The 23,183-nt window shown below is 42.2% G+C and overlaps 6 protein-coding genes across 6 annotated transcripts; 5 read left to right on the forward strand and 1 right to left on the reverse strand.

Moving 5' to 3' along the window:
- Window positions 1-8,094: 8,094 nt before the first annotated feature.
- On the forward strand, window positions 8,095-9,304 carry BDQ94DRAFT_163472 (alpha/beta hydrolase; the record flags this gene model as incomplete). Its single annotated transcript, XM_026769743.1, has 3 exons — window positions 8,095-8,248; window positions 8,301-9,069; window positions 9,142-9,304. 3 exons carry the CDS (start codon window positions 8,095-8,097, stop codon window positions 9,302-9,304), a joined length of 1,086 nt encoding a protein of 361 aa, XP_026620590.1.
- Window positions 9,305-12,786: 3,482 nt separating this feature from the next.
- Window positions 12,787-13,833, forward strand: BDQ94DRAFT_163473 (intradiol ring-cleavage dioxygenase; the record flags this gene model as incomplete). The annotated part of the gene is made up of 2 exons (XM_026769744.1): window positions 12,787-13,411; window positions 13,475-13,833. 2 exons carry the CDS (start codon window positions 12,787-12,789, stop codon window positions 13,831-13,833), a joined length of 984 nt encoding a protein of 327 aa, XP_026620591.1.
- Window positions 13,834-15,173: 1,340 nt separating this feature from the next.
- Window positions 15,174-16,929, reverse strand: BDQ94DRAFT_163474 (FAD binding domain-containing protein; the record flags this gene model as incomplete). The annotated part of the gene is made up of 3 exons (XM_026769745.1): window positions 15,174-16,028; window positions 16,063-16,161; window positions 16,246-16,929. 3 exons carry the CDS (start codon window positions 16,927-16,929, stop codon window positions 15,174-15,176), a joined length of 1,638 nt encoding a protein of 545 aa, XP_026620592.1.
- Window positions 16,930-17,299: 370 nt separating this feature from the next.
- Window positions 17,300-18,421, forward strand: BDQ94DRAFT_184431 (uncharacterized protein; the record flags this gene model as incomplete). Its single annotated transcript, XM_026774639.1, has 4 exons — window positions 17,300-17,440; window positions 17,497-17,723; window positions 17,813-17,931; window positions 17,997-18,421. 4 exons carry the CDS (start codon window positions 17,300-17,302, stop codon window positions 18,287-18,289), a joined length of 780 nt encoding a protein of 259 aa, XP_026620593.1. The 3' UTR covers window positions 18,290-18,421.
- A 362-nt stretch (window positions 18,422-18,783) lies between these two features.
- On the forward strand, window positions 18,784-20,937 carry BDQ94DRAFT_184433 (transcription factor domain-containing protein; the record flags this gene model as incomplete). Its single annotated transcript, XM_026774640.1, has 2 exons — window positions 18,784-19,071; window positions 19,189-20,937. The coding sequence occupies 2 exons, from the start codon at window positions 18,784-18,786 to the stop codon at window positions 20,935-20,937; spliced, it is 2,037 nt and encodes a 678-aa protein (XP_026620594.1).
- A 325-nt stretch (window positions 20,938-21,262) lies between these two features.
- BDQ94DRAFT_175489 (DUF3500 domain-containing protein) lies at window positions 21,263-22,885 on the forward strand (the record flags this gene model as incomplete). The annotated part of the gene is made up of 7 exons (XM_026772508.1): window positions 21,263-21,299; window positions 21,391-21,590; window positions 21,655-21,737; window positions 21,803-22,012; window positions 22,072-22,207; window positions 22,257-22,424; window positions 22,490-22,885. The coding sequence occupies 7 exons, from the start codon at window positions 21,263-21,265 to the stop codon at window positions 22,883-22,885; spliced, it is 1,230 nt and encodes a 409-aa protein (XP_026620595.1).
- Between the last annotated feature and the right edge of the window lie 298 nt (window positions 22,886-23,183).

Below are 23,183 nucleotides of genomic sequence, written 5' to 3' on the forward strand. Positions count from 1 at the left end.
AGTAAAATATATTATTATTATAAAAACAGACTATAAGAACTTAACTTACTTTATAATAACTAAAGAATTAACTAGAAAGCAGGTAAGATAGGTAAAGATTTTATTATAGTATAATTTCTGTATTATATACTACAAGGAAACAGAAAATAGACACGCAGACATGCTAAGTTACAGACCAGACTATGAAATAGAAGAAAAGGCTATCAAGCCAGCTATTCTAAAATAGAATAAGAATAAATTAATCAGCTATAATAAAGCTAATCTCACAGTAATACTAGAAATCAGCAGTAATTTGACTAAATAACTAGCTGACGCTACCAGGGCTGACAAGACACTCCAGGAAATGAGCAAAGGCTCACCAGACAAGATTACTATTAATAAGAAAGAATTAGTCTATTTTCACGGATTAATCTTTATGCCAACCAACATGAGAACAGAAATCATGATTATACACCATAATAAATTACTCAGGGGCCACCTAGGAGTCGAGAAAATTATAAAAATAATTACTAAAAATTACTATATTCTAAACCTCAGGCAAAAGATACGCGATTATATTAGATAATGCGAGATATATATTAAAGATAAGCCCGCGAGGCATTAATTTTATAGATAAATATAAATATAAAAAGTACTATAATAACTATAGAAATAAATAATGATTGACTTCGTCAGACTATTATCTGAATTAAAAAAATATAATACTATTACAGTTATCACTGATCGCCTCACTAAATATATCCATCTTATACCAAGCAAAACGACAATAACAGTAATACAGATGGCAGAACTATTCTTAAGAAATATTATTATAAACCACAGGATGCTAAAGTATATTATATCAGACAGAAATAAACTGTTTATTTTAAAATTCTGGAGATTACTTACAGATCTTATGAAAATTAAAAAATAAATAACAACGGCTTATCACCCTCAGACAAACAGATAAACAGAAAAAGTTAACCAGATAATCAAGTAATATCTGAGATATTATATTAATTACCAGCAGAATAATTAAACAGATTTATTACCTATAGTACAGTTCTCATATAATAATACTAACTATTTAACCATTGGAGTCTTACTATTTTATGCTAAATATGGTTACCATCCAAGATTCTTGGAAACACCATTGAGAAAGCAACCAGTTGCCAATATAACTGAAGATATTATTATATTTACAGGATACATGCATGTTCAGCTATCCCGGAATATCAAATTCATGAACCTATGGAGCAAGATCTACTACGACTACTGACATGGAAAGAAACCTGATCTAAAAAAAGGAAAGAAAGTATTTCTACTCTATAGAAATATTAAGATAAAATAATTAAATTAGAAACTCGACCACTACAAACTAGGACCATTTATTATTAAAGAAAAGAAAAAACTAATTAATTATAAGCTAAGATTACTAAAATTAATAAACAGAATTTATTTAATATTTTATATCTTATTATTAGAACCCGCACCAAAGAATGTTAGAATCACAGAAAGTATAGAAATTAACAATAACACCGAACAAGAATATAAAGTCAAAAGAATTCTGGACTATAAGAAGATTAGTAGTAAATCACATTATTTAATAAAATAGAAAGACTATAATACCTCAGAAAACACATGGAAATCTATCAAGAATTTAACAGGCTGTTACCGGCTTATGGAAAAGTATTACTAACAGATAAGTCAAGGTTTGTCCAGAAGGAAGAGGAACCAACTAATTAAGTCAGACTAGAATTATCTAATACAGCAGTAAGTTAAGCAGTATTGTACTTATTAACTAGATACTCCAGCTTCTGAAGATTCTTGGTGCTTAGAGAATCCTCACCATTTAATAAATCCAGTATATTTAAGTTGTGATCCAGCATCCGACCACCGCAATTCTTAAGGAACTTCCGATGTTTTTATAGGTATTTTATTTTTATAAATAACTGCTTAATCTGCTCTTCAGTCTCTTTAATTTCTCGAGCTATTTTCTTTTCATTGTGCTGAAGTTTATCCCACTCAGAATCACTGTAGAAATGTTTTTCATACTTACGGCCACGACGAGTGCAGGCCGCATAATTTCGGTTTTTAGAATTTATGAAACAAGGAAAACCGTGGGAATCACACCAGATATAAGGAAATTTAATTTAGATATTATTACAGATAATCCAGTCAGCTTGATAGTAACGCTCCTTGTAATAATTATATAGAGGCATGATGACCCATCCTGAAAGAAAGAAAGAAACTGAAAGATCCGGTTAATGCACACGGGAAGATACACATCTTTTATATTTTTTGAAAACAAGAAATCTCGAAGAAGGAGAAGTAATATTACAGACTTTTACTAGTTAATCTACTAGTAAGGCGGACTCGCCAGACAGAAAGTACTGATAAAAGCAGTACTCAGGCAAAACCAAACTGTTATTTAATACAATCGCGGATTACTAATACAACGCCCGGAACGGCCTCGCACCATGTGACTATGGTATATGAACGAACACATGGTATACGGCATACTATCATGGTCTACAACTACTATAGCGGTATACGACAGACCTAATGGTATGATATGGTATACGGAGGATAGGATATATAAGAATACTCTTTCATATATTTAGCTAGTTCTGTTCTTTGTGTTTAATAATACTGTCTTTAAGTAACTATATGTTTGGAAGCTTAGCCACAGAATACTCGTCCGCACTTACTTACAAATAATTATACGGTACTATTCGGCCTTACTTCTCTTCTCTTGTCCAAGACCAGTTGTTCTTAGATAGATCATCAGCCTGATACCACCTCGATCCAGTTCGACGGTACGTATACCAGTGAAGCTAAGCTAACAGGGACAGGGAAGCGATCCTAGGGTTTGACAAAGAGCATGTAAGACATATAAAATTTATATTATATAAATTATATCTATATTACTTATAATATAAATTAAAGAAATATGAATTTTATATACAGGAAATAGAGTTCCTGGGATATTAAATATCTATAAAAAAAATTTATATAGAGTAAATTAAAGTATAAGCTATTAAAAACTAGCTTTAATCTAAGAATCTGAAAGAACTTCAATAATTTATTAGATTAATTAACTATTATTAATAATTTATGGATAGATATATTATTTATATAACACCACTGTTCGAGCTTATAAAAAAGACGCAGAAATTTAGATAAAAAAAACTGTAATAATGCGTGTTTAAAGATATTAAATATTGACTTATTATATTACCAGTACTGGTGCAGCACGACCCAGAAAAAGAAATAACTATTAAAACTAATATATCAGATTATACTATTAATATATATATAACACAGCCCGGAGATGACAGAAAATCTAGACCAATTATATTTTACTTAAGAATATTATTCAGGTAGAACTCAATTATAACATCTATAATAAAGAATTATTAGTTATAATAGTAGTATTCAAGCAATAGAAGATCTATCTTAAAAAAATAAAATATACTATTATTATAAAAATAAATTATAAGAACTTAATCTATTTTATAATAATTAAAGAATTAACCAGAAAGCAGGCAAGATGGACAGAAATTCTATTATAATATAATTTCTGTATCATATATTATAAGAAAATAGAAAACGGACATACAGATATACTAAATTACAGATTAAACTATAAAATAAAAGAAAAAATTATCAAATCAGTTATTCTAAAATAAAATAAAAATAAATTAATTAGTTATAATAAAGCTAATCTTATAATAATATTAGAGATTAGCAGTAATCTGACCAGATAATTAGCTAATATTATTAAAGAAAATAAGATACTCCAGAAAATAAGTAGAAGTTTATTAAAGAAGATTATTATTAATAAAAAAATTAATTTACTTTTATAGATTAATCTTTGTACTGACTAGTATGAGGGCAGAAATCATAGCTATATATTATAATAAATTATTTAAAGAATACTTAAGAATTAAAAAAATTATAAAAGTAATTACTAGGAACTACTATCTTCCAAACCTCAGATAAAAAGTATATAATTATATTAAATAATATAAGATATGTATCAGGAATAAGCCCGCGAGGTATCAACTTTATAAATAAATATAAGTATAAAAAGTACTATAATAACTATAGAAATAAATAATAATTAACTTTATTAGTCTATTATCTGAATTAAAAGAATATAATATTATTATAATTATTACTAATTATTTTACTAAATACATCCATCTCGTACTAAGTAAAATAATAATGACAGTAATATAGATAGCAGAATTATTCTTAGAAAATATTATTATAAACTATGGGATACTAAAATATATTATATCAGATAAAAATAAATTATTTATTTTAAAATTCTGGAGATCACTCGCAGACCTCATAAGAATTGAAGAATAAATGATAATAGCTTATTATCTATAAATAAATAAATAAATAGAAAGAATTAACCAGATAATTAAGTAATACTTAAGATACTATATTAATTATTAATAAGATAATTAGATAGATTTATTACTTATAATACAGTTCTTATATAACAATACTAATTACTTAATAATTAAAATCTTATTATTTTATACTAATTACAGTTACTATCTAAGATTCCTAGAAACACCATTAAGAAAGTAATCAGTTGCTGATATAATTAAAAATATTATTATATTCATAGATTATATATACACTCAGTTATCCAGAAACATCGAATTCATGAATCTATGAAATAAGATCTACTATAATTACTAATATAAAAAAAAATCTAATTTAAAAAAAGAGAAAAAAATATTCCTGCTCTACTAAAATATTAAGATAAAATAACTAAGCCGGAAACTTAATTATTATAAACTAGGACTATTTATTATTGAGAAAAAGAAAGAACCAGTTAATTATAAGTTAAGATTATTAAAATTAATAAATAAAATTTATTTAGTATTTTATATCTTATTATTAGAATCCGCACCAAAGAACGCTAGAATCGCAGAAAATATAGAAATTAATAATAATACTGAGTAAGAATATGAAGTTGAAAAAATTCTAGATTATAGAAAAATTAGTAGTAAATTATATTATTTAATAAAATAGAAAGATTATAATACTTTAAAAAATATATAGAAATCTATCAAGAACCTGACAGGCTGCTACCAGCTTATAAAACAGTACTACTAGCAGATAAATTAAAGTTTATCCAGAAGAAAGAGGAACTAACCAACTAAATCAGACTAGAATTATTTAATATAGTAGTAAGTTAAGTAATTTCTTATTTATTTATTATATATTTAATCTTCTGGAGATCCTCAGTGCTTAAAGAATTCTCTTTATTAACTATATCTATTAAATTAGAATTATATTCCAGCATCTTCCGACCACGCTCATTCAAGAATTTGCGACGTGTTTTAAGATTCTTTAATTTTATAAATAACTCTTTGATTTAACTCTCAGCAGTATTAATTTAAGTATCTAAAATATTATAATTATAATTAAGCCTGGACTATTCTTGCTTGGAATGAAAATAAGGACTATATTTTCAACCACAGCACGTATATAATAAATAATTCTAATTTTTTAAATCTATGATACAGACAAGGCCACGACTTTTATAATAAAAGCAAGAATTATTAATAAAAATACTCTATTTTTTAATTTTATTAGTCTGAATCTGGAACTCGTGATAATAATTGTGAATTTTCTCTGAATCTTGGATTCTAGTACAGCGAGGCATGATGGATTATTATAAAGAAAATAAAAGCAAGAACTGAGAGCTATAACAAATCTATAAAAAAAATATATATTTTTATATTTCTTGAAAATAAGAAATCTCAAAGAAGGAGGAGTAATATTATAGATCCCTGCTAATTAATCTACTAATAAGATAGATTTATTAGACAGAAAATACTGATAAAAATAATATTTAAGTAATCAGAAACTTTTGTTAAGAAGAATTTCAGATTATTTCTACAATATCCGGAACAGCTGTATGTTATATGAATAACTATCATCTACCATTGCTAAGATATGGTATGCGGGTATACAACTACTATCAGAACTACTATCAAGAATAGTATATAATATAATATATAGAAAATAAAATATATAAAAATATTTATTTCTATACTTAGATAGTTCTGTTCTTTGTGCTTAATCTTATATTATCTTAAGTAATCTACCATTAAAAGTTTAATAATATAACACTCATCTGCATTTATTTATAGATAGCTGTGCAGTACTATTCAGCCTTACTTCTCTTCTTTTGTCCAAGATCAGTTACTTTTAGATAGACTATCAGTCTGATACCACCTCGATCCAGTTCGACGGTACGTATACCAGTGAAGCTAAGCTAACAGGGACAGGGAAGCAATCCTAGGGTTTGACACAGATGTACTAGTAGTATCTATCCTGCAGTATTAATATATTTAATTAAAGTTATTTATTAATAATATTCTGGTTATATAAAAAAGGGTCTTTCTTAGTATATTAATCAGATAACTATTTTAGTAGTATTTAATATATTTATAGCAAAACCAGTTTTATTAAAATTGTAGATATCTTCATCGGTTATACTGTATATTAATATAGCAGTTTATATATAATTAAACTAGATCTGAATAGCTTCAGGTTCTTTACATTTTACTTATTTATAATTGATTTAATAACTATATTAACTTTTTAGAGAATTATACTGCGTGATAAAGTTAGTGACCTATTTTTGATTAACAGAGGTAGTAGTATCTTGACTGTATTTTTAAAGTCAAAAATTAGCTATTTTATAAACTTAAGAGTACTTTAGTAATATATTATATTAATTTAATAATATAATCTATTTTTTAAGTAATTCCTTCTATATAAAAGTTAATTTATGTGAGTTGGCTCGAGTATTTTTATAAAGTTTAAGTCTATTCAGACAATCTTGAAGTATTAATTATAGAACTTTGAAAATATATGCAGTTTAATATTTAACTTTTCTGGATAATTTTAACAGTTAAGCAGAGTCTGCCTTCTTACTCTACTGAAGATTTTGATAATTTAGATATTTTTGGTGGTGTAATGGCTGTTTGAATAACGTCGCTTTGGAGGCGGTTGTGAGTTTCGATGGGGTGGCCGAACTCGCTTACGTGGCCGACTCGCTTGCCGCTTACGTTAGATTATCTTTATCATCCTTAGGCGAATTTACAGAATTGTATAGCTGATTCCTTATCTAGTCAACAGGTTTTCTACCCTGACAAATAGATCCTATCACAGATTCAGTAATTTCTTTTATATAGGTAGATATGTACTAATATTAGTAGGAGGTCAAAGATGTTATATATAAAAAGGCGTGGACAGACTTCCATACAAAGGATAAGACAGAAGAAGCCTATCTGAATAATAATCTTACTAAGGAAGATGCAATTGCTCGAACAATATATATTGAAGCGCAAGTAGAGGAGGCTGTTAAATGTCGGACTTACACGGCACTTTTCTCAGAGACGTTTGTCTAGTTAACCTGACAGCCGAAGGAGCATTGCAAAATAAATATGTAACAGTTAACAGTATGAAGATGCGCTGTATCCGAATCATATGTGTCCTAATTCTTAAAATATTGAACGAGAGTGATGCGGGTGGGGTTAAGCTAAAGGCAGTAGATCTTGGAATAGAGAGTTATTTATTTATCTTTATTATTTATATATATTCTTCTATACTTCTTTCTTTCCTTTTCTCCTCATATCTGATATTCTAGTTTAGAAATGCCAAATAAGGAATGTTAGATCGGCTCTCCGAATTGTTTGACATGGAGCGGAAGCTCACTTAAGCGCTTGCATCCTCTGCACAAAGCAAGGCTGATATCAGATCATATTATTGCCAGATTGCTGGAAATAAGACCATGATATGGGCACTCTTTAACATGTGATCTTGACTTCATCTTAATAAAACCAATGCAACGAGGACAAGAATGTGATGTTCCGCTTTAAGTGAGCTTTTGAAAGCAGAGCTGCAGCTCTCTAAAAAGCCATAGCTACACTCGGCTATCAATCCCCCGGCTTCGGCTATTGTGACTCCAGTGCCGAATCAACCGAGTTCCCGGAACACATAATACTAATATCCGTTATTTCAACCATGAAAACATCGGACATCTCAACTTCATGTACTAGGAAGAACAGCAGCATGGACTTCTCAGAGTACACCGGCCCTAGTGAGGAGTGGCTAGCCCTGGAGGCCACCCTTCCTCCTCCCCCTCTCGGTCTTCCAATCGAGGAGCTGAAAGCAGTTAACAACGCACGCCGCGAGCAGGATGCGGCAGAAGCTATGAACAAGCTTGGTACTCAGTAAATGCAATCGATTTCCCTCACCAAGCGTAATAACAATGATAGGTCTCCATCAGATAGTTAACCTGCAAGACCATACAATCCCAACCCGTGACGGCAACATCATCGAAGCACGCAGCTACCGACCTACCGGAGTGGATAGAAATCAGCCTCTCCCTGTCTACCTTCATTTTCACGGAGGTGGCTTCGTCTTCGGTACATTGTCTTCAGAAGATGCCACATGCGCTCAGATCGTCGCGACTCTTGCTGAACAGAGTACCTTTGTTGTCGTGGTGAATGTGAATTACAGACATACACCAGAGCACAAATACCCCGTCGCATGGAACGACGCCGAAGACGCCTTCTTCTGGGTCCATGATCACGTTGGCGAGATCGGCGGCGACAGCGAGAGACTGGTCATCGGAGGTATCTCTGCTGGGGCTTGGCTTACGGCATCGCTTACCCTAGAGCAACAACTGAGAGAGCCAGGAGATCTTGCAGCGCGGCCCAGGATCAAGGGGCAAGTTCTTATGATTCCGGTACTAGTTCATCATGACTGTTATGAGCCGCAGCTGATGAGGCTTCGGGACCCGAACACTTCGAGCTGGGTCACAAATCGGGACGCGCCTATTCTTCCGCGTCGGACAATGGAGTTCTATACTTCACTCTTAGGGATAGGAGCCTCAAGGGAGATTAAGGGCAATTTGAGGTTAAACCCGGGCAATGCTACTGCGGAGCAGGTGACAGGACTGCCGCCTACGACATTTGGCGTTGCGGGACTGGATCCGTTAAGAGATGAAGGGTTGTTGTATGCTGATTTGTTAAGTCGAAACGGGTATGTTGTCTCTTCGCTTCCGGAGGTTTGGTTTTACTGTGACACGAGACTGTGCTGATTGTATTGATGCAGGGTTCCGACGCAAACAAATGTCTTCAGGGGTGTTCCGCATGGTTTTCGCAGGTATGGGGAGAAGCTGTCGGTATGTGAGCATTGGGATCGGATTATGGTCGAGGGAATCAAGTTTGCGCTGAGTGATCCTACTCCCGGAAAGTTTGAGATTCATGCATTTTGAAGGAATTGTAGCTTTGAATACCGCCGAGCGGTATTCAATACAAATCTATATCTATATCTATATCCGTGAAGACGTTAGAGAAATGCAGATCTTTCTGAACTTCAAATACACAATGAGCTCGAACGTCCCGGATATAATCTACGAAAGCCTACTAGATTTACATGTAGTTATGATGACTGTCTCCTTATAGATGCTCTGCACTGGAGGGGATAGGCCTGGACTTCGAGCACCAGGTAAAGCGTTCTCGTGGTTGACAGTGAAGGAAACATGACTCTTGTCTTCGTGATGGTTTGGCCTCCAAGTAGTTCAAATTGTTCTTCCTCACGTTGTTAGATCTGGATCCCTAGATCGAAAACGAGCCTCTGGACAAGAAGCTGATAGGCGTAGTTTCTGGGAAGATGCAAAGAATGAAAGTACCACTCGTCCAGTTATACATGGCGCCCAAATTAAACAATAATTGCTCATTATTATGTAATTAGGCAGTAACCCTTTGACAAACAGGACAGTTGAGTGCGTTGCGAAAAATAAGATTTCAACGGCTAACGTGAAGGTCTTTAGATTTCCTCTTGAGAGTAAACCCAATTGAAGTCAGAGTTGTTACAGTATATCAGTTACTATCCCATGTCTTCGGGTTATCAACAGTATCGCTATAACTGCATAATGAATGTCATTTGGATACTTACCAGTGTGCGGGACATTCCATCATATATTCAGGCTAACGTTGTCTGACTGTTTCAAAGGAGAAGAAAGTACTTCCTCCTGCGTTAGCAGCACCTCTTTCTTATCTTTAAGAGAGTCATTACAACTTAGTAGTACTATATAAACAGTTCTCTTTGAGATGTATAGATATTGTCGGAGCACTAACCGCTAGACCAGAAACGATATACCGCTCTTGGTTAGCTGGGCGACCGAGAGATATGTGTCCCAATATATATATATATATATGTACATGTACTGATCCAACGAACATAATGATCGCTGGAGACCTCTATGCAAGCGCAAAGGGGAAGTGTTTGTGGGCATTGTTGAAGATCTTCTGGTGAACCCGTGGAATGAGGAAGAATGGCAAAAGCGTTGTGCCATTTTCAACAGCAATACACTACAAAAAGTCAGGCAATTTTATAGCTACAATGCAAAGACTTAGAAAGTCACATTTTGCTATCTTTTCTGTCGACAAAGATTACGGAATTTCTTGCCTTCTTCTTGGGTTATCCAACTTCATTCCCCTTTAAAGGCCTTACGATGTTTGTTGGTAAGATTCTGCCTGGCGTGTCCGCCCGGTTAGTTCAATCCTGTGCCATGTCGGGTTCAGAAATTAGTGTGGCTGTGTCAGACCGGAGCTGGAAAAACACTTCGGTTAGGTTCAGAGTAATTCCGACACCGATTGAACTCATATATAGGATTCACTATTATATCTGATACTCGGTCAACTCTACACTTGATTTGGAATATTATAAGAAAATTCCATAAGATTCCTGATACCCCAAATATCCCTACAACTCCCCAAAGGTGTGGCTATTATAGGAAAAGACTGATTCAGAAAAGAAACTCGAATCAGGAACTCACTAGTCTGACATTCATCCTGCCTTTCACTCCAACAAGTTCCGTCTCCGCAATTCGGCAGAGGATGTTACGCGCCCCATAAAAGTGGATAATCGGCCAGAATAGGAAGTACAAGTAATCTATGATAGTCGTGGCTACTACGGACTTGCCTGAAGTATAGCGCCGAGTCGCTTACCTTCAATGAAATCGACCGCAAATGGCATCTAGGTAGTGATTACAACGACGCCTGTTGTTGGGGTTGATGGGATTGCGCTGAATTGGGGCGAGGGTGGCCCATACCTAGTTGCTCATAGGCAGATCTAGGCAAGGGGTTGATATGATGGCCGGCCACCGCCTTGGATCACTCAATTTTCGGTTGCTTTGTACTGGTTGTCGCCTATCAATCAGTCGCTGAATTCGTTATTCTCCAGCTTCGCCCCCTATCATAACACTCTTTCTTCTATGATGTTGAATATGATTGCTGATGCCGAGCAGCGTGCCAATACAAATGGCTTTGATGGAACGACCGTTTCCGGCATCTCCGGATTTTCTTAAGGATCTTCTTGGGTATAATTGAATTTAGCATGATATTCGAACAACATCATTGGGTGTCTAGTACGTGATGCAACGATAGAAGGACAAAGATTCTCTCATCGCATATAGAGCTATGGTTTACTAAGCGGCAATGTTACTAACTAGTGGGGCTTTTTGCGCTGCCTGTGTTCCTTGTATAGTTCTGTGTCTACGGAGAAGTGCCTGGCATATCCGTCGAGCCAGAAGGTCGATCAGCTGGGGTTTGGAGCCAGTTTCCCACTTACTATTCACAACTCTGTTCACTTACGAGGTATGCGGGTCGCAGATCCCTTTCCCACGGAACGGGCCCTAGTCTGAGCTCTAAAGTCCCAATTGGTTGATTTGAGCCCGCTGTAGCTGATTAAGCGGAAGTTGCACAGAGTTAGTTAGTCTACAGAGTAAACTCTAATTCGGTGGATCCGAGCAGCGAGGTAACTAGGCCTATGATATGCCAATCCCAGCCCTCCAAGCGCAGGATCTTGAGGTCATCCTTTCGCTCAATTCAAGGCTGTATCTTACGCTAACAAGGATCCTGAAGACTCAGAGTGTTAGGCAGCCAAGTTCGAAGAACGCTGGGCCCTTTACACCTTATCTTAGCTTCTTAAACCAGGGAAGATTTCTCCAATCTATAGTTATACTATGTGGGGCAGGTTGATTCTTCGACTTTTCTGCACTGGGAGTACAGAGTGCTCGGACGAAGACATGTCTCATCAATTATCGCGCTTTTGATATTGCTGCCTTAATACCTCAACATGAAGACAAATGAATATTGGATTTGTCGTGATGCTTCGAGATTCACCCAACTTCTGTTCTATTCCACAGCATTTCGCACGTTTTATAACGCTAGGAAGTATGCCAGATAGCAGACTAGTACTGACGGTAATGTATTTCTCTATCACTCGGATAAGATAATTTACGGTACTCATCGGTTATTATAAAATATGTGATAGGCCAAGTTCTAGTTGTACCGAGCACTCTAATCAGGGGCAATTAATATCTCGTCGGTGAGGATATTTCACAGCGTACTCCATCTGTCCAATGCTTGGCCCGGTATTTTGGAAGCACGCGAAGTCAGCCAGTCTGTCTGAAGCTGTCGTCACGCATGTAGAATCGCTATCTCAACTTCAATATTATTCCCAAGGATACAAGATACTAGACCCACAGCAGCATCGTGGTCCACAAACCGGGTGAAATCATACCCATTATGCAGGAACTGAACGGGCTCGCGTGGAATAGCAAGCTCGGCTCCGTTCTGTGCTCAATGCTAACCTGCGACTATATATACAGAGTCGTCCGACAGGGGAGACAGAATTCTCTTCCATCCCACTAGAACTTGTTTCCCCTTTGAATCCGAATCCCTAGTCACAATGCATCTTTCCTCTACGCTCTCGGCCTTAGCCCTAGTGGCCACTACTATGGCCCACCCGGGACCGCACGATATCCTGAGTCGTAGCGAGTTGAGTCGTCGCTCCGCGATGGGCTTGAAGTGCCGCGAAAACGTCTCCCAGTACCATGAGCGGCGCTGGAAGCGCAACATCGACCGACGCTGGCATGGTCACAACACCACTTTCTCGATTCACACCGAGGCCCCCTACTTCGAGACCCTCCAGAATGACACTTGCGTGTTGACCCCCGAGGTCACCCAGGGGCCCTATGTGTATCCTCCTTCGCAAACCCTCCGTCAGGACATGACTGAGGACCAGGTTGGTGTACCACTGTGGTTGGATATTGGTGTTCTCAACATGGACACTTGCGAACTTCTCGAGGACGTTCTTATCGATATTTGGCACTGCAATGCGACTGGATCCTACTCCAGCTTCACACACCTGTCTCCCAACACTCCTTTCCTGGAGCTCCTCAAGCAGGAGGGCATCAACCAGAGTGACTACCAAATTGGTGTCACCGATCTGCACACCGATGATAGTACCTTCTTGCGCGGGATGTGGCCTACCGATAAAAATGGTATGATGGAAATGAAGACTATTTTCCCTGGTAAGTAGAGAAAACTGTCTTGAGCTTCACTACCAATTTTACTAATAGAAAGCGTCTCTGCAGGATTCTACATTCAGCGTGCGATTCACATCCACGTCCAAGTGCACACTGACTGGACTCTCCGTGAAAACGGTACCATCACCACTAACAACATCGTGAGCACTGGCCAGCTTTATTTCGACGAAGCGCTGGAAGAGAAGATCATGTCTCTTGAGCCCTATGCCTCCCACACGCAGATCAACCGTACCACCAACGCCGAGGACTCTGTTTTCCCTTACGATACGGCTGGAGGCTTCAACCCTGTTGTTGATGTGGTGCCTATGGATGGAAAGGACGTGACTAAGGGAATGATTGGTTACATTACCCTCGGTGTTGACACCAGTGCCATTGAACATGGTGACAACTATGTGGGTGACTCTTAGGACCGTTTCCCATTCATCTTGTTCCACTATGGAGCCACTGAAATATAGAGTTTTAGTCCCTAGTCTTTGGTCCATTGCACCCCTGTGTCAATTTGCAGAAGCGCTTTACTGTTCATACCTGCTTAACCACGCGGGTGATATGGGATCAGCATGGCCTTTTGGGTTTTTCTTTTCTTTCTTTCTTTTTTGCTTCGTAAGTGCGCCGGTATAGACTGATTACTGATAATTGGGCCTAAGATTGGATAGAAATTGTTAGAAATAGTTATTGTTGCACTTATCTACCACTCTCGGTTCTTCCACGGGCTAGTAGGTCCGAATATATAGTAGTAGTGGTTGCTCTGGAGCGGTTTCGGGTCATCGTTGCTCGCGTCGTCACAATGGTCGAGGCAGAAGTATTCGAGGCTACTCACCATGTGGACTTGTTTCATCGACCCTGACATAGATTAATGTTCAGATACGCCTAGTTCTTAGAAGTCCTCAGATTCCGCTTTCAGCGGCGGTGGCATTAACAGTTTGGGTCACCTCACCCTGTGCAGATGAGGTGGTCACGCACCCAGTTCCAAGGCCGCACTAGCCGCCAGGGGCTTCGCTGGAGGCCAGCAATTACTTGGTTCATTTTCAGTGACCTAAATAATTGTCCGTACAGCGCCCCTGACTACGACTTGCCATTATGCATCTAATAGCCAGGCCACTCTTCTCCATAGAGATAGTCAATGGAAAAGATAGCGAACCTTGGAACCTTCCAGCAGCCATGGGTTCTCCGGGATCATTAGGCAAATGAAGATGGACATACTATTCCTAGTTATCAGAACTTCACAGAGATACTATAATAGTCTACAGAGCATTCATTCGTATCGAAGCCAAGGATATTACTAAGTAATTAATCATTGCGCAATCAATACGTAAGTAATTAAACCTGTGAAAGCCCGGTTCCAAAAACACTTGCCCGCACTTGCCTACATACAAAAACTCGCACAGCACAATTTTGGACGTACTGGTAATGTCCCAGTCGCCACTTTTCCGTGGAAGGGGGTGGTTGCTTTCTTTCCGTGGAAAATGGCTTTCCGGGGAAGCGCATGTTCTTGCATGCCAAGACAAAAAGAGAAGACTCAAATGGACACTGGAACTGGGAGAATACGCTGGTCCACAAATGGTACGGCCCCAGGGCGGAGGCGGCATGTTGATCCTCGCTTTATGTGAGACTTGGTGCCTCTTCCATACTAGCTTAGCCTACCATCAAATCTTCGGTGCGTTAGGCAATTGCTCCATAGGCTGTTTTAAGATAGAAAGTGGTACTCAACGATCGGGGATTTACCTAAGATACAGACTGGCATATACAGTCAAGCGCAAAGGCAGGCAGCAACAAGTTGCTCAATCTCCTCCACAGATGTCACATTACCCAAGATATGTTGATCAGGACGGATCAGTAGCCCCGAACCCGGTGACGAAAGCCCAACTGTAGACAGCCACCAATCGGCTAAAAGAACGAAGTCAGAGCCCACACGGAATGTATGAATCGTCACGGGGACTCCTTTGAAGTCCGCTACAGCCGCCGCCAAAAAGCCGGCTGAGTTATCAGACAGAATCAAGACAAATCCGGTCCCATCGACAAGATCCAGGGTAGAAAGCCTTTTTTGACCCTTGAAGAATATCCATGCATGCGGAAGTCGGGACCCCGGCTTGTTGCTCGGTACATAGACATCGCAGGGCTCCTCTCCCGCGGAAACTTCATCTTCTCCGTAGCGATAACCGATCTGCAATCTGATCGAGTCAAAGTGCTCAGCATTAGCCCGGAGCTCAGTATCAAGGTGCTCCTTCCACCTGTCCCAGTCCTCCGAAGCTGTATCTGTAGGCGGGTTTCGCAACGCGGCCTTCAGGTTCCGTAGCTTGACCTGATTCTTCACGCTTTGATGCGCATTTGCGACAGCCACAGGCCGTCTCTCCTTCCCATAGGTGGCAAGGATGGTCTCGTTGGCCCATCCATTTTCCACGGCCTGAATCTTCCACGCAAGGTTGTGAGCATCTGCGATGCCGGTGTTCACACCTAGGCCGCCTGTGGGGGGAAAGGCGTGGGCGGCATCTCCCACCACAAAGGCTCGTGGGAATTTTCGCGATTGATAGAATCCGGCTGTGCGGGGCCACGTTGACCAGGCCGTAACCGAGAGGATCTCGTACGGTAATCTTTCTCCAATGGCCTGAAGGAGGTTGTGAGTGGTTAGCAGACTCAACCAAACGAGACCCCGTTGAAGGGAATCCTTGGGCATGGAAGCTCACATTATCCAACAGCTCTCGGCAATATTGCTCAGTAAACTTCTCCGGTGATGTTTTCTTCGGGTCATAGTAGGTCACGAAGACCCAGTTGCAAGATCGATCATAGCAAATGAATGTGCCGTCGGCCAAAGGAGAAGACACCCACCATAGAGTCCCCGGTTGGAAGCCGGACAGATCGGCGTTGAAGTGGACCGAGAGATGGTGCACCTTGTTCTGGACATACTGAGGTAACGGCGCGAATGGAATTCCCAGCAGATCCCGGGCGCGCGAGTTGGCGCCACCGCAGTCCAGCACATAACCGCTCGCAACGATCTTTAGATTATCAGTCGCTCGCTCCCTGACATTTGAAACCAGGAGCCTCGGTTCTAGCTGATAACAGCCCTCCCACTGCATACCGCGGCAGAATGTGATGTTCTCGTTGCGTTTTACGGCGCTCAGAAGAAAGTCTTCTAGGCTGGGCTGTGGGATGTTGAACAAAGGCTCCGGTGTGATCTCGAGAGTGTCAGGGCCCTGACGTTCGTAGGGGAGTGTGCCATGCTCCCTGCCTGCCATGGACACCACAAAGCGCACTGTATCACCATCTCCCGGCGGTACACCTGAACTTCGTAGCCCAGGAGTATCAAGGCCCATCTGGCAGAAGATCTCTAGCGACCGAGGATTAATTGCATGGGCTTTGGGCTGTCCGGTGCGGTGATAATGGCGTTCCACAATGATCGTCTTCAGGTCATAACGAGCAAGTAAAAGGGCAGTGGTCAGGCCTGTTGGCCCGCCGCCGATGATGAGGACAGAAGTCTTGGAAACCGGGGGTAGGGTGTCCGCGGTCATGGTGGATGTTGTAGGTCCAGCTGATAAGAGGCGTATAGTATCCTCCTAGAGAATGGACTGATCCCATTGCCCGCTTTAAAGCAAAAACGTCTCTCCGTGTAGACCAATGGCAATCAGGTAGTCGTATGTTGCTATCTAGTCCATCTAGGCACCTCCCCGGGGATTTTGGCACTGTCCCTCGGGTATCGCGACCGTCTCCACGGGCACAGCGATAGCGCCGCAAAATGGCACGGCAATTGACCCACGATGAAAAAGTGAAAATCCTTATTTTCATCTTCCGTGAAAGTCCTAAACGTGATATATACCTTCGACAGCCAACGAAGTTGGTTGCCTATTGCCACATCTGCAGCCCTCGTGCTCTCCGATCAAGATGGCGACCGATTTTGACACTCGTTATACCAACGCCAACCTTGCTAGAGATGCCACCCAATACGCTCCTGAGCTATTCCTCGCCCTGCACGAGAGACTGAGTGAGGCAGTATCCTCCGAGAAGCTCGCTACCGGTATCATTGTGTGTATCGAATTCCTCTGAGCAACGCTTGGCTTTTGCAGCTAAAGTCTCCCAAGGCTGCCATTCTATGTGCCCAATGTCGTGGCGATGTTGTCGCTCGTCTAGTTCACGATATCACCAGCGGCTGGACGAAGGAGGAGGTGCGGGAACTCTTCATTGCTGTCCGGGAGGCCATCACTATCGCAGTACCGTTCGTAGGCCTCCCTAATTGCATGCCCGCTTGCTTTGGCCTGGTGGAAGAATTGAAACAGTGGGAGATTGAGAAAGTCGAGGGGCCTAGAAGGTGGGTTGTGCGACGTTGAATATTACTTTAACTATACCCAGGCAGAGATGAACACACTTACTAACGATTCGGATGTCTACATTGCATAGGGCAAACCTCGGAGAAGTCGACTATACAGCACGAGGACTGGAGACCACCACATCCCTCTACCGGGGGGTTGGGAATTCGGAGGTGCGAACAATGGTCCAGCAATACTTTCCCGAGTTATGTGCGTCAAGTCCCCTATAAGGGAGAGCTGAGGGATGAAACTGGTTACTAACTGGAATTCTGCAGCCTACTTCGGACGAACAACTATCTGGGGTTACCTGGTTGGCTCGAGCCCCGTCTTGGAATTACAGGAAGCCGAGTTGATCGTGGCGGCTTCCATCGCGGCTATCGGAGCCACTAGGCAGACTCGAAGCCACATTAAATGCGCGATATCGATTGAAAATAGCGTGCCAGCTGTGGTTACACTCATCGATACCGTGCGGGAAATTGGCGCGTGGAACGGGAAGCCCATCTCGAACGACTTGGATATCCCCCATTTGGCCGAAGAGCTCGGGCAGAACTTCGCGAATCTGGACTAACAGGGGATGATGTAAAGTACTAGGGTCTACAAGGCTATATGTAGCCTATTCAAGCCAAGCAAGTTGGATCACCCGACCAGTCGGGGTCTTACTTAACCGGGGTAGAGACTACTAGGCGATGAGCAAGAGAGCAGAAAATTTGGGGCGTTGGTACGCCACAATGCAAACGTACTTTGCTTGTCTCAATTTCGTAGAAGAGCCATCATGACTGGGCGATAGGCCACCAAGTAGGAGTTCAATATTACTGTTCTGCCTGAACCTAACTAGCTGACAATTGAAAGGATGGAAACCAAGAATCTGGGGAAATAGAAAGCGGGGTCGGCTTAGAGGAAGGTTTTGGCCCGAGCCAGAGCAGCGAACTGACCGTCTTAACCTCGGGTGCATCAGCCGCGGTGACCTTTCCTCATTGCAGCCTTCGCCTCCTGGCTCCTTCACCGCGCCGGACATCCCAGAAATTCAGTTCCTGTCCATTGGTAACTCTCTCTGCTCCTGGTATGGAGCCCGCACAGCCACCCAGGCGCGTTACTCGCGCGTGCGACTATTGTCGCAAGAAACGGGTAAGTTGCGAGGCACTCTCGAGTCCGGCTAGGCTAATAGCAAAACAGTTGAAGTGCACCGGGCAGCGCCCCTGTCTAAACTGCCAGCTCTACCGGGCGGAATGCTCGACCTCTGAACATCCCAAAGGCCCAGAAAATGCGGGTCGGAAGCGCAAGCGGCCCCTGACCCGGGCACCGGCGAGCGATGATGACGAGACGGAGGAGAGAAGCCGCCCGGCGCCCGTCGTCACCAGCAGTCAAGGGCAACCAGAGACGACTCCCATCCCAGCACGGCGGCCTTCCCAGCCCCTAGAGATGGCAAGTCCGCGAATCGCAACGAGCGAGCCGGAAATGCCACCCCAGGTGGAGATGGCGCCCGACTTTGACCAGTATGCTCAGGACCTGGGCCTGGTTTTTGCCCCGTTTTGGCCATCACATTCGCATTTGCCTAACTCGCTGGACGAGCTAGGGGGTGCTGATGACTCTGTCGCCAGCCATTCATACAACCATTTACCCACTCCCCGGCTCAGTGCAGCGTCAATGCCGTTGGACTTGCCGCCGGCCACATACTCCTCCGGCCATGTTGGGGTGCCAGAGCAGTCGGACCTCCTGGACCATCCCCTGCCTCCACAGTCGGCTCATGAGTTCTTCCTCAAGAAAGGACCGTCGGATAGCAAATTCATCGGGATGGGCTCGGTTGGCTCGACGATTTTTGAGTGCCTGAGACCTTACAGTTGTCACCACGGAGAGTCGATGGAGTCCACAATTCTCAATCATCTAGTCCGGGGGATTCAGCATGTGGATGAACTGGCCCTCTCGAGGATCTTTCAGACACCGCCTCTCCCGGAACGCGACTTTGCCGAGCAGGGGGTGAAATTATACCGCAACTTTGTTCATCTGTTGTATCCCATAATGGAGAATCAGTTCTTCGAAGATTGGCGGCACCTATACAATAATCCAAGCGCACTCTCTGCTGCCGCCTACTCGCGTTTCTGTCTGGTCGTCGCGATCGGGATTCTCGCCTCTCCTCTTCGCTCCAACGACAATAGCATCTGGGAGGCTGCCAAAGGCTTGCAAGAGCAGACCTGGTCCCTCATCGACCATGTTATGGCCAATCCTTTCCTCGAGTCTACCCAAGTCCTGCTTCTTCACACCGTCTTCCTTCTGTACTGCGGCAAAACCGGGATCGCGTGGACGACATGTGGCATGGCAGTGCGAACTGCCCAATCACTGGGACTACACCAACAGACGCCCCCGCAGCTTGAACTAAGCACCGAGCGCGTCCATTTACGAGCGAGGCTGTGGTCGGTAGCTTACACGCTGGATGCCTTCCTCTCGCTTTCCGAGGGTCGACCGCCCGCCACAACGATGCCACCCAACTTAGAGGTCTGCCAGTCCATCTCTGCACCAGAGGACTTTTCTTTGACATCACTAGCTATCGATCAGCCACCACCTGGTGCACAAATTCATGTTTGGGATATCGGACTTGCGATGATTGCAAATGACGTCTACCTGCTACTGAAGGATAGTAACTCATCGCTGCACCGCGCGCTGGCTCGTATCGCCGAGCTCGATGCCCGGCTGCTGGCATGGAAGGAAGGCATACCGATGGAATTCAGGCCCGACCAACAAATCCTGGCAGATGATGCGCTCTATTCTGTTATTGCCATATTGCACTTGAAATATCACAACCTGATGCGTTCAATCCACTGGATCTCGATCACCTTGTCGAGCGAGGCGCCGACCGGCCGACCGGGCCCCTTAGGCGCGCGGGTGAGGTCCAGCGAGGCCATTTGTCTGGCCTCTGCACGGTCGGTGATTGACATCTTGAATAGCACATCTGACCAGAGAATCGCAGGGCGACAGGGTGGCTTTGTGGTGCAATACTGCATGGCGGCGATTGCGATCTTCTACCGGCAGATCATGAAGCATCCCAATCGCAATGGGATGAGAGGAAATTTGGAGCACATGCGCGATGGGACATTGCACATTATGAGCTTGTATGAAGGGATCAAGGCACGGAGCCAGTTCCAGGTGTTGTTCGAGGAAATGTTGAAGACTGCCGAGGGGGTCGTGCAGAAAATGCACACGAACGGTACTAGTGGAATATGAGTTATGGATAATGCGCCGGGGAGGGAGGGGGGTTTGCTTCGTCGTAGTACGAGTATGAATAATGAAGCAATATAGCCCATTGGAAAACCTTGGTCTGTAGAGTATTAGCTTTGGCGTTCACGGCGACGTATAATCAGCATGTCCTCCGGGACCATTCGGGTAGTCCATGGTGTTTAGGTAGTCCAGTGCACATTCCGGGGAGCCTCCGCTTTCCGGGGACTCGATGGCTAGCGATATGGGCATTATGCCATAAGCTATGCTTACCCCATATATAAATTTGTGGTACCATACAAAGTTGTAATATGAAACCAAGGCAATCCTCATCATGGCTGCAAACTTCCGTGATTATATTCCTCCACCTGGTATGGCAGAACATAGCATCCTCCGTCCAATCCATTTAGCTGGAAAAACCAGCAGCCACGCATCAGAGAGTGCATACTAATCCTATCTTAGATCATCCAAAGATAAAAGACCTCCACAAGGTCGATGTCCAGGCTTATGCGACGGAGACGTTGACTGCGCCCGGACCTCAAAAAATTGTATCGAGATGGGTCTCGAAGTTGAAGGAGCCATTCATCGGTATCACAGTGGATGGTACTCGCAGTGAAGGCCTATATAGCCTTGAGGACGAATCGGCCCCAACCGAGCAGATGGTTAGTACGAAACAAATATCTGGCAAGGGGGCGAAAAAATCTGAAGTCGCATCAATATACATAGGTCAACCGTGCCAGTCGGATTCTTCAGTTGTTCGATCCAAGCGAGGCGCAGAAATTACGCCATGATATTGACTCTGAAAACTGGTTAGTAGGCCGGATACACGTATGTCTGACGTCGCAAGGCAACCCTGTACTGATAGATACTGTAGGAGAAAGTGGTCGAATCCCGAGTTCATCATCTACCGCACGGGGGTTCGTCTGGAAGATCTAAATGTGGAGCAACGACAGGCAATTTTCGATCTGCTACAGGCGAGTCTTAGTCCTGTTGGCTATTCTCGGGTTTTAGGTGCCATGCAGACAAATGACTTTCTCGGCGAGTTATGCAACGCGAAAGCGATCCTCAACAGATACAGCTATCAGTAAGACTTTGATTCATTACACTCAGTGGGAGAGGCTTGATTGATAAATCGATTTAAAGGTTCACCCTCTATGGCACGCCATCCACTACCGAGCCCTGGGGATTCTCCGTGTTTGGCCACCATCTGAGTCTGAACATCGTTGCTGTTGGTAATCAGATGGCAGTGAGTCCGATCTTTCTAGGGGCTGAGCCAAACGTAATTGATCCCGTGCTGCTGAGTGTATCCTTCTAATTATGAAAACCAGGTAATTGATTCAGGACCCGACGAAGGAGTTCGAATTCTCGACTCAGCAGGAGAATTGCCTCTTGCATTGATGCAGTCTCTTCCCAGATACTTGCAGGACCGAGCCCAGATATACAAGACCTTGCATGACGAGAAAATGCCAGATGACCGCTGGAACCCTGCAGATCAAGTAAGTAGCCCCCCAAAGAAATGATTGAGAGATAAATCTATTTGTCCTTGCTCATGTGTAAACAGCGACATCTGAGCGGAGCGTTTCAAGATAATAGAGTGATTCCATATGAGGGTATCAAAGCTGAGGAGATGCCACAGCCACAACAGGAAACTTTACTACGTCTGATATCCTTCTACCAGGATATTCTTCCATCCGGGCCGTACAACGCCGGTATGAACCGGATAAAACGACACTGGGGTGAAACTCACTTTTGCTGGATTGGCGGATACAGCGATGAGGATGCGTTCTATTATCGGGTTCAGAGTCCGGTGCTGATTATTGAGTTCGATCATCACTCCGGGGTATTTTTGCTGAATAAGGAACCGGCAAAGTATCACATTCATACAATCATGCGAATGCCTAATGGCAACGATTATGGAAAGGAGTTGATCCGCCTGCATCGGAATGGGCTTCACTGAAGCTGTATGCTACAAAGTGGACAGTTTTGGGACAGGGGCATCCCAATCAATAGATGTATTTCCATCATAGGCACAACGCCTGACTAACACGTACTGGTTGCTAAAGATATGTCGTCCCGGGTTCCCATTTAACATCCTCATTAAGATTGCAGCTTTTAGAGTCCTCAGCGGAGGAATAATCACCGGACAGATGTTTCTCTGACCACATCTAGGCATGTAATCTGGGTACAGGACCACCTTCAGGCATGCATCGAAATTATACCTCGGCCACATTGCAGTGTTGGGCCGAAAACGACCC

This window comes from Aspergillus welwitschiae, assembly GCF_003344945.1.
Source record: "Aspergillus welwitschiae strain CBS 139.54b unplaced genomic scaffold BDQ94scaffold_56, whole genome shotgun sequence".
NCBI classification, from domain to species: domain Eukaryota; kingdom Fungi; phylum Ascomycota; class Eurotiomycetes; order Eurotiales; family Aspergillaceae; genus Aspergillus; species Aspergillus welwitschiae.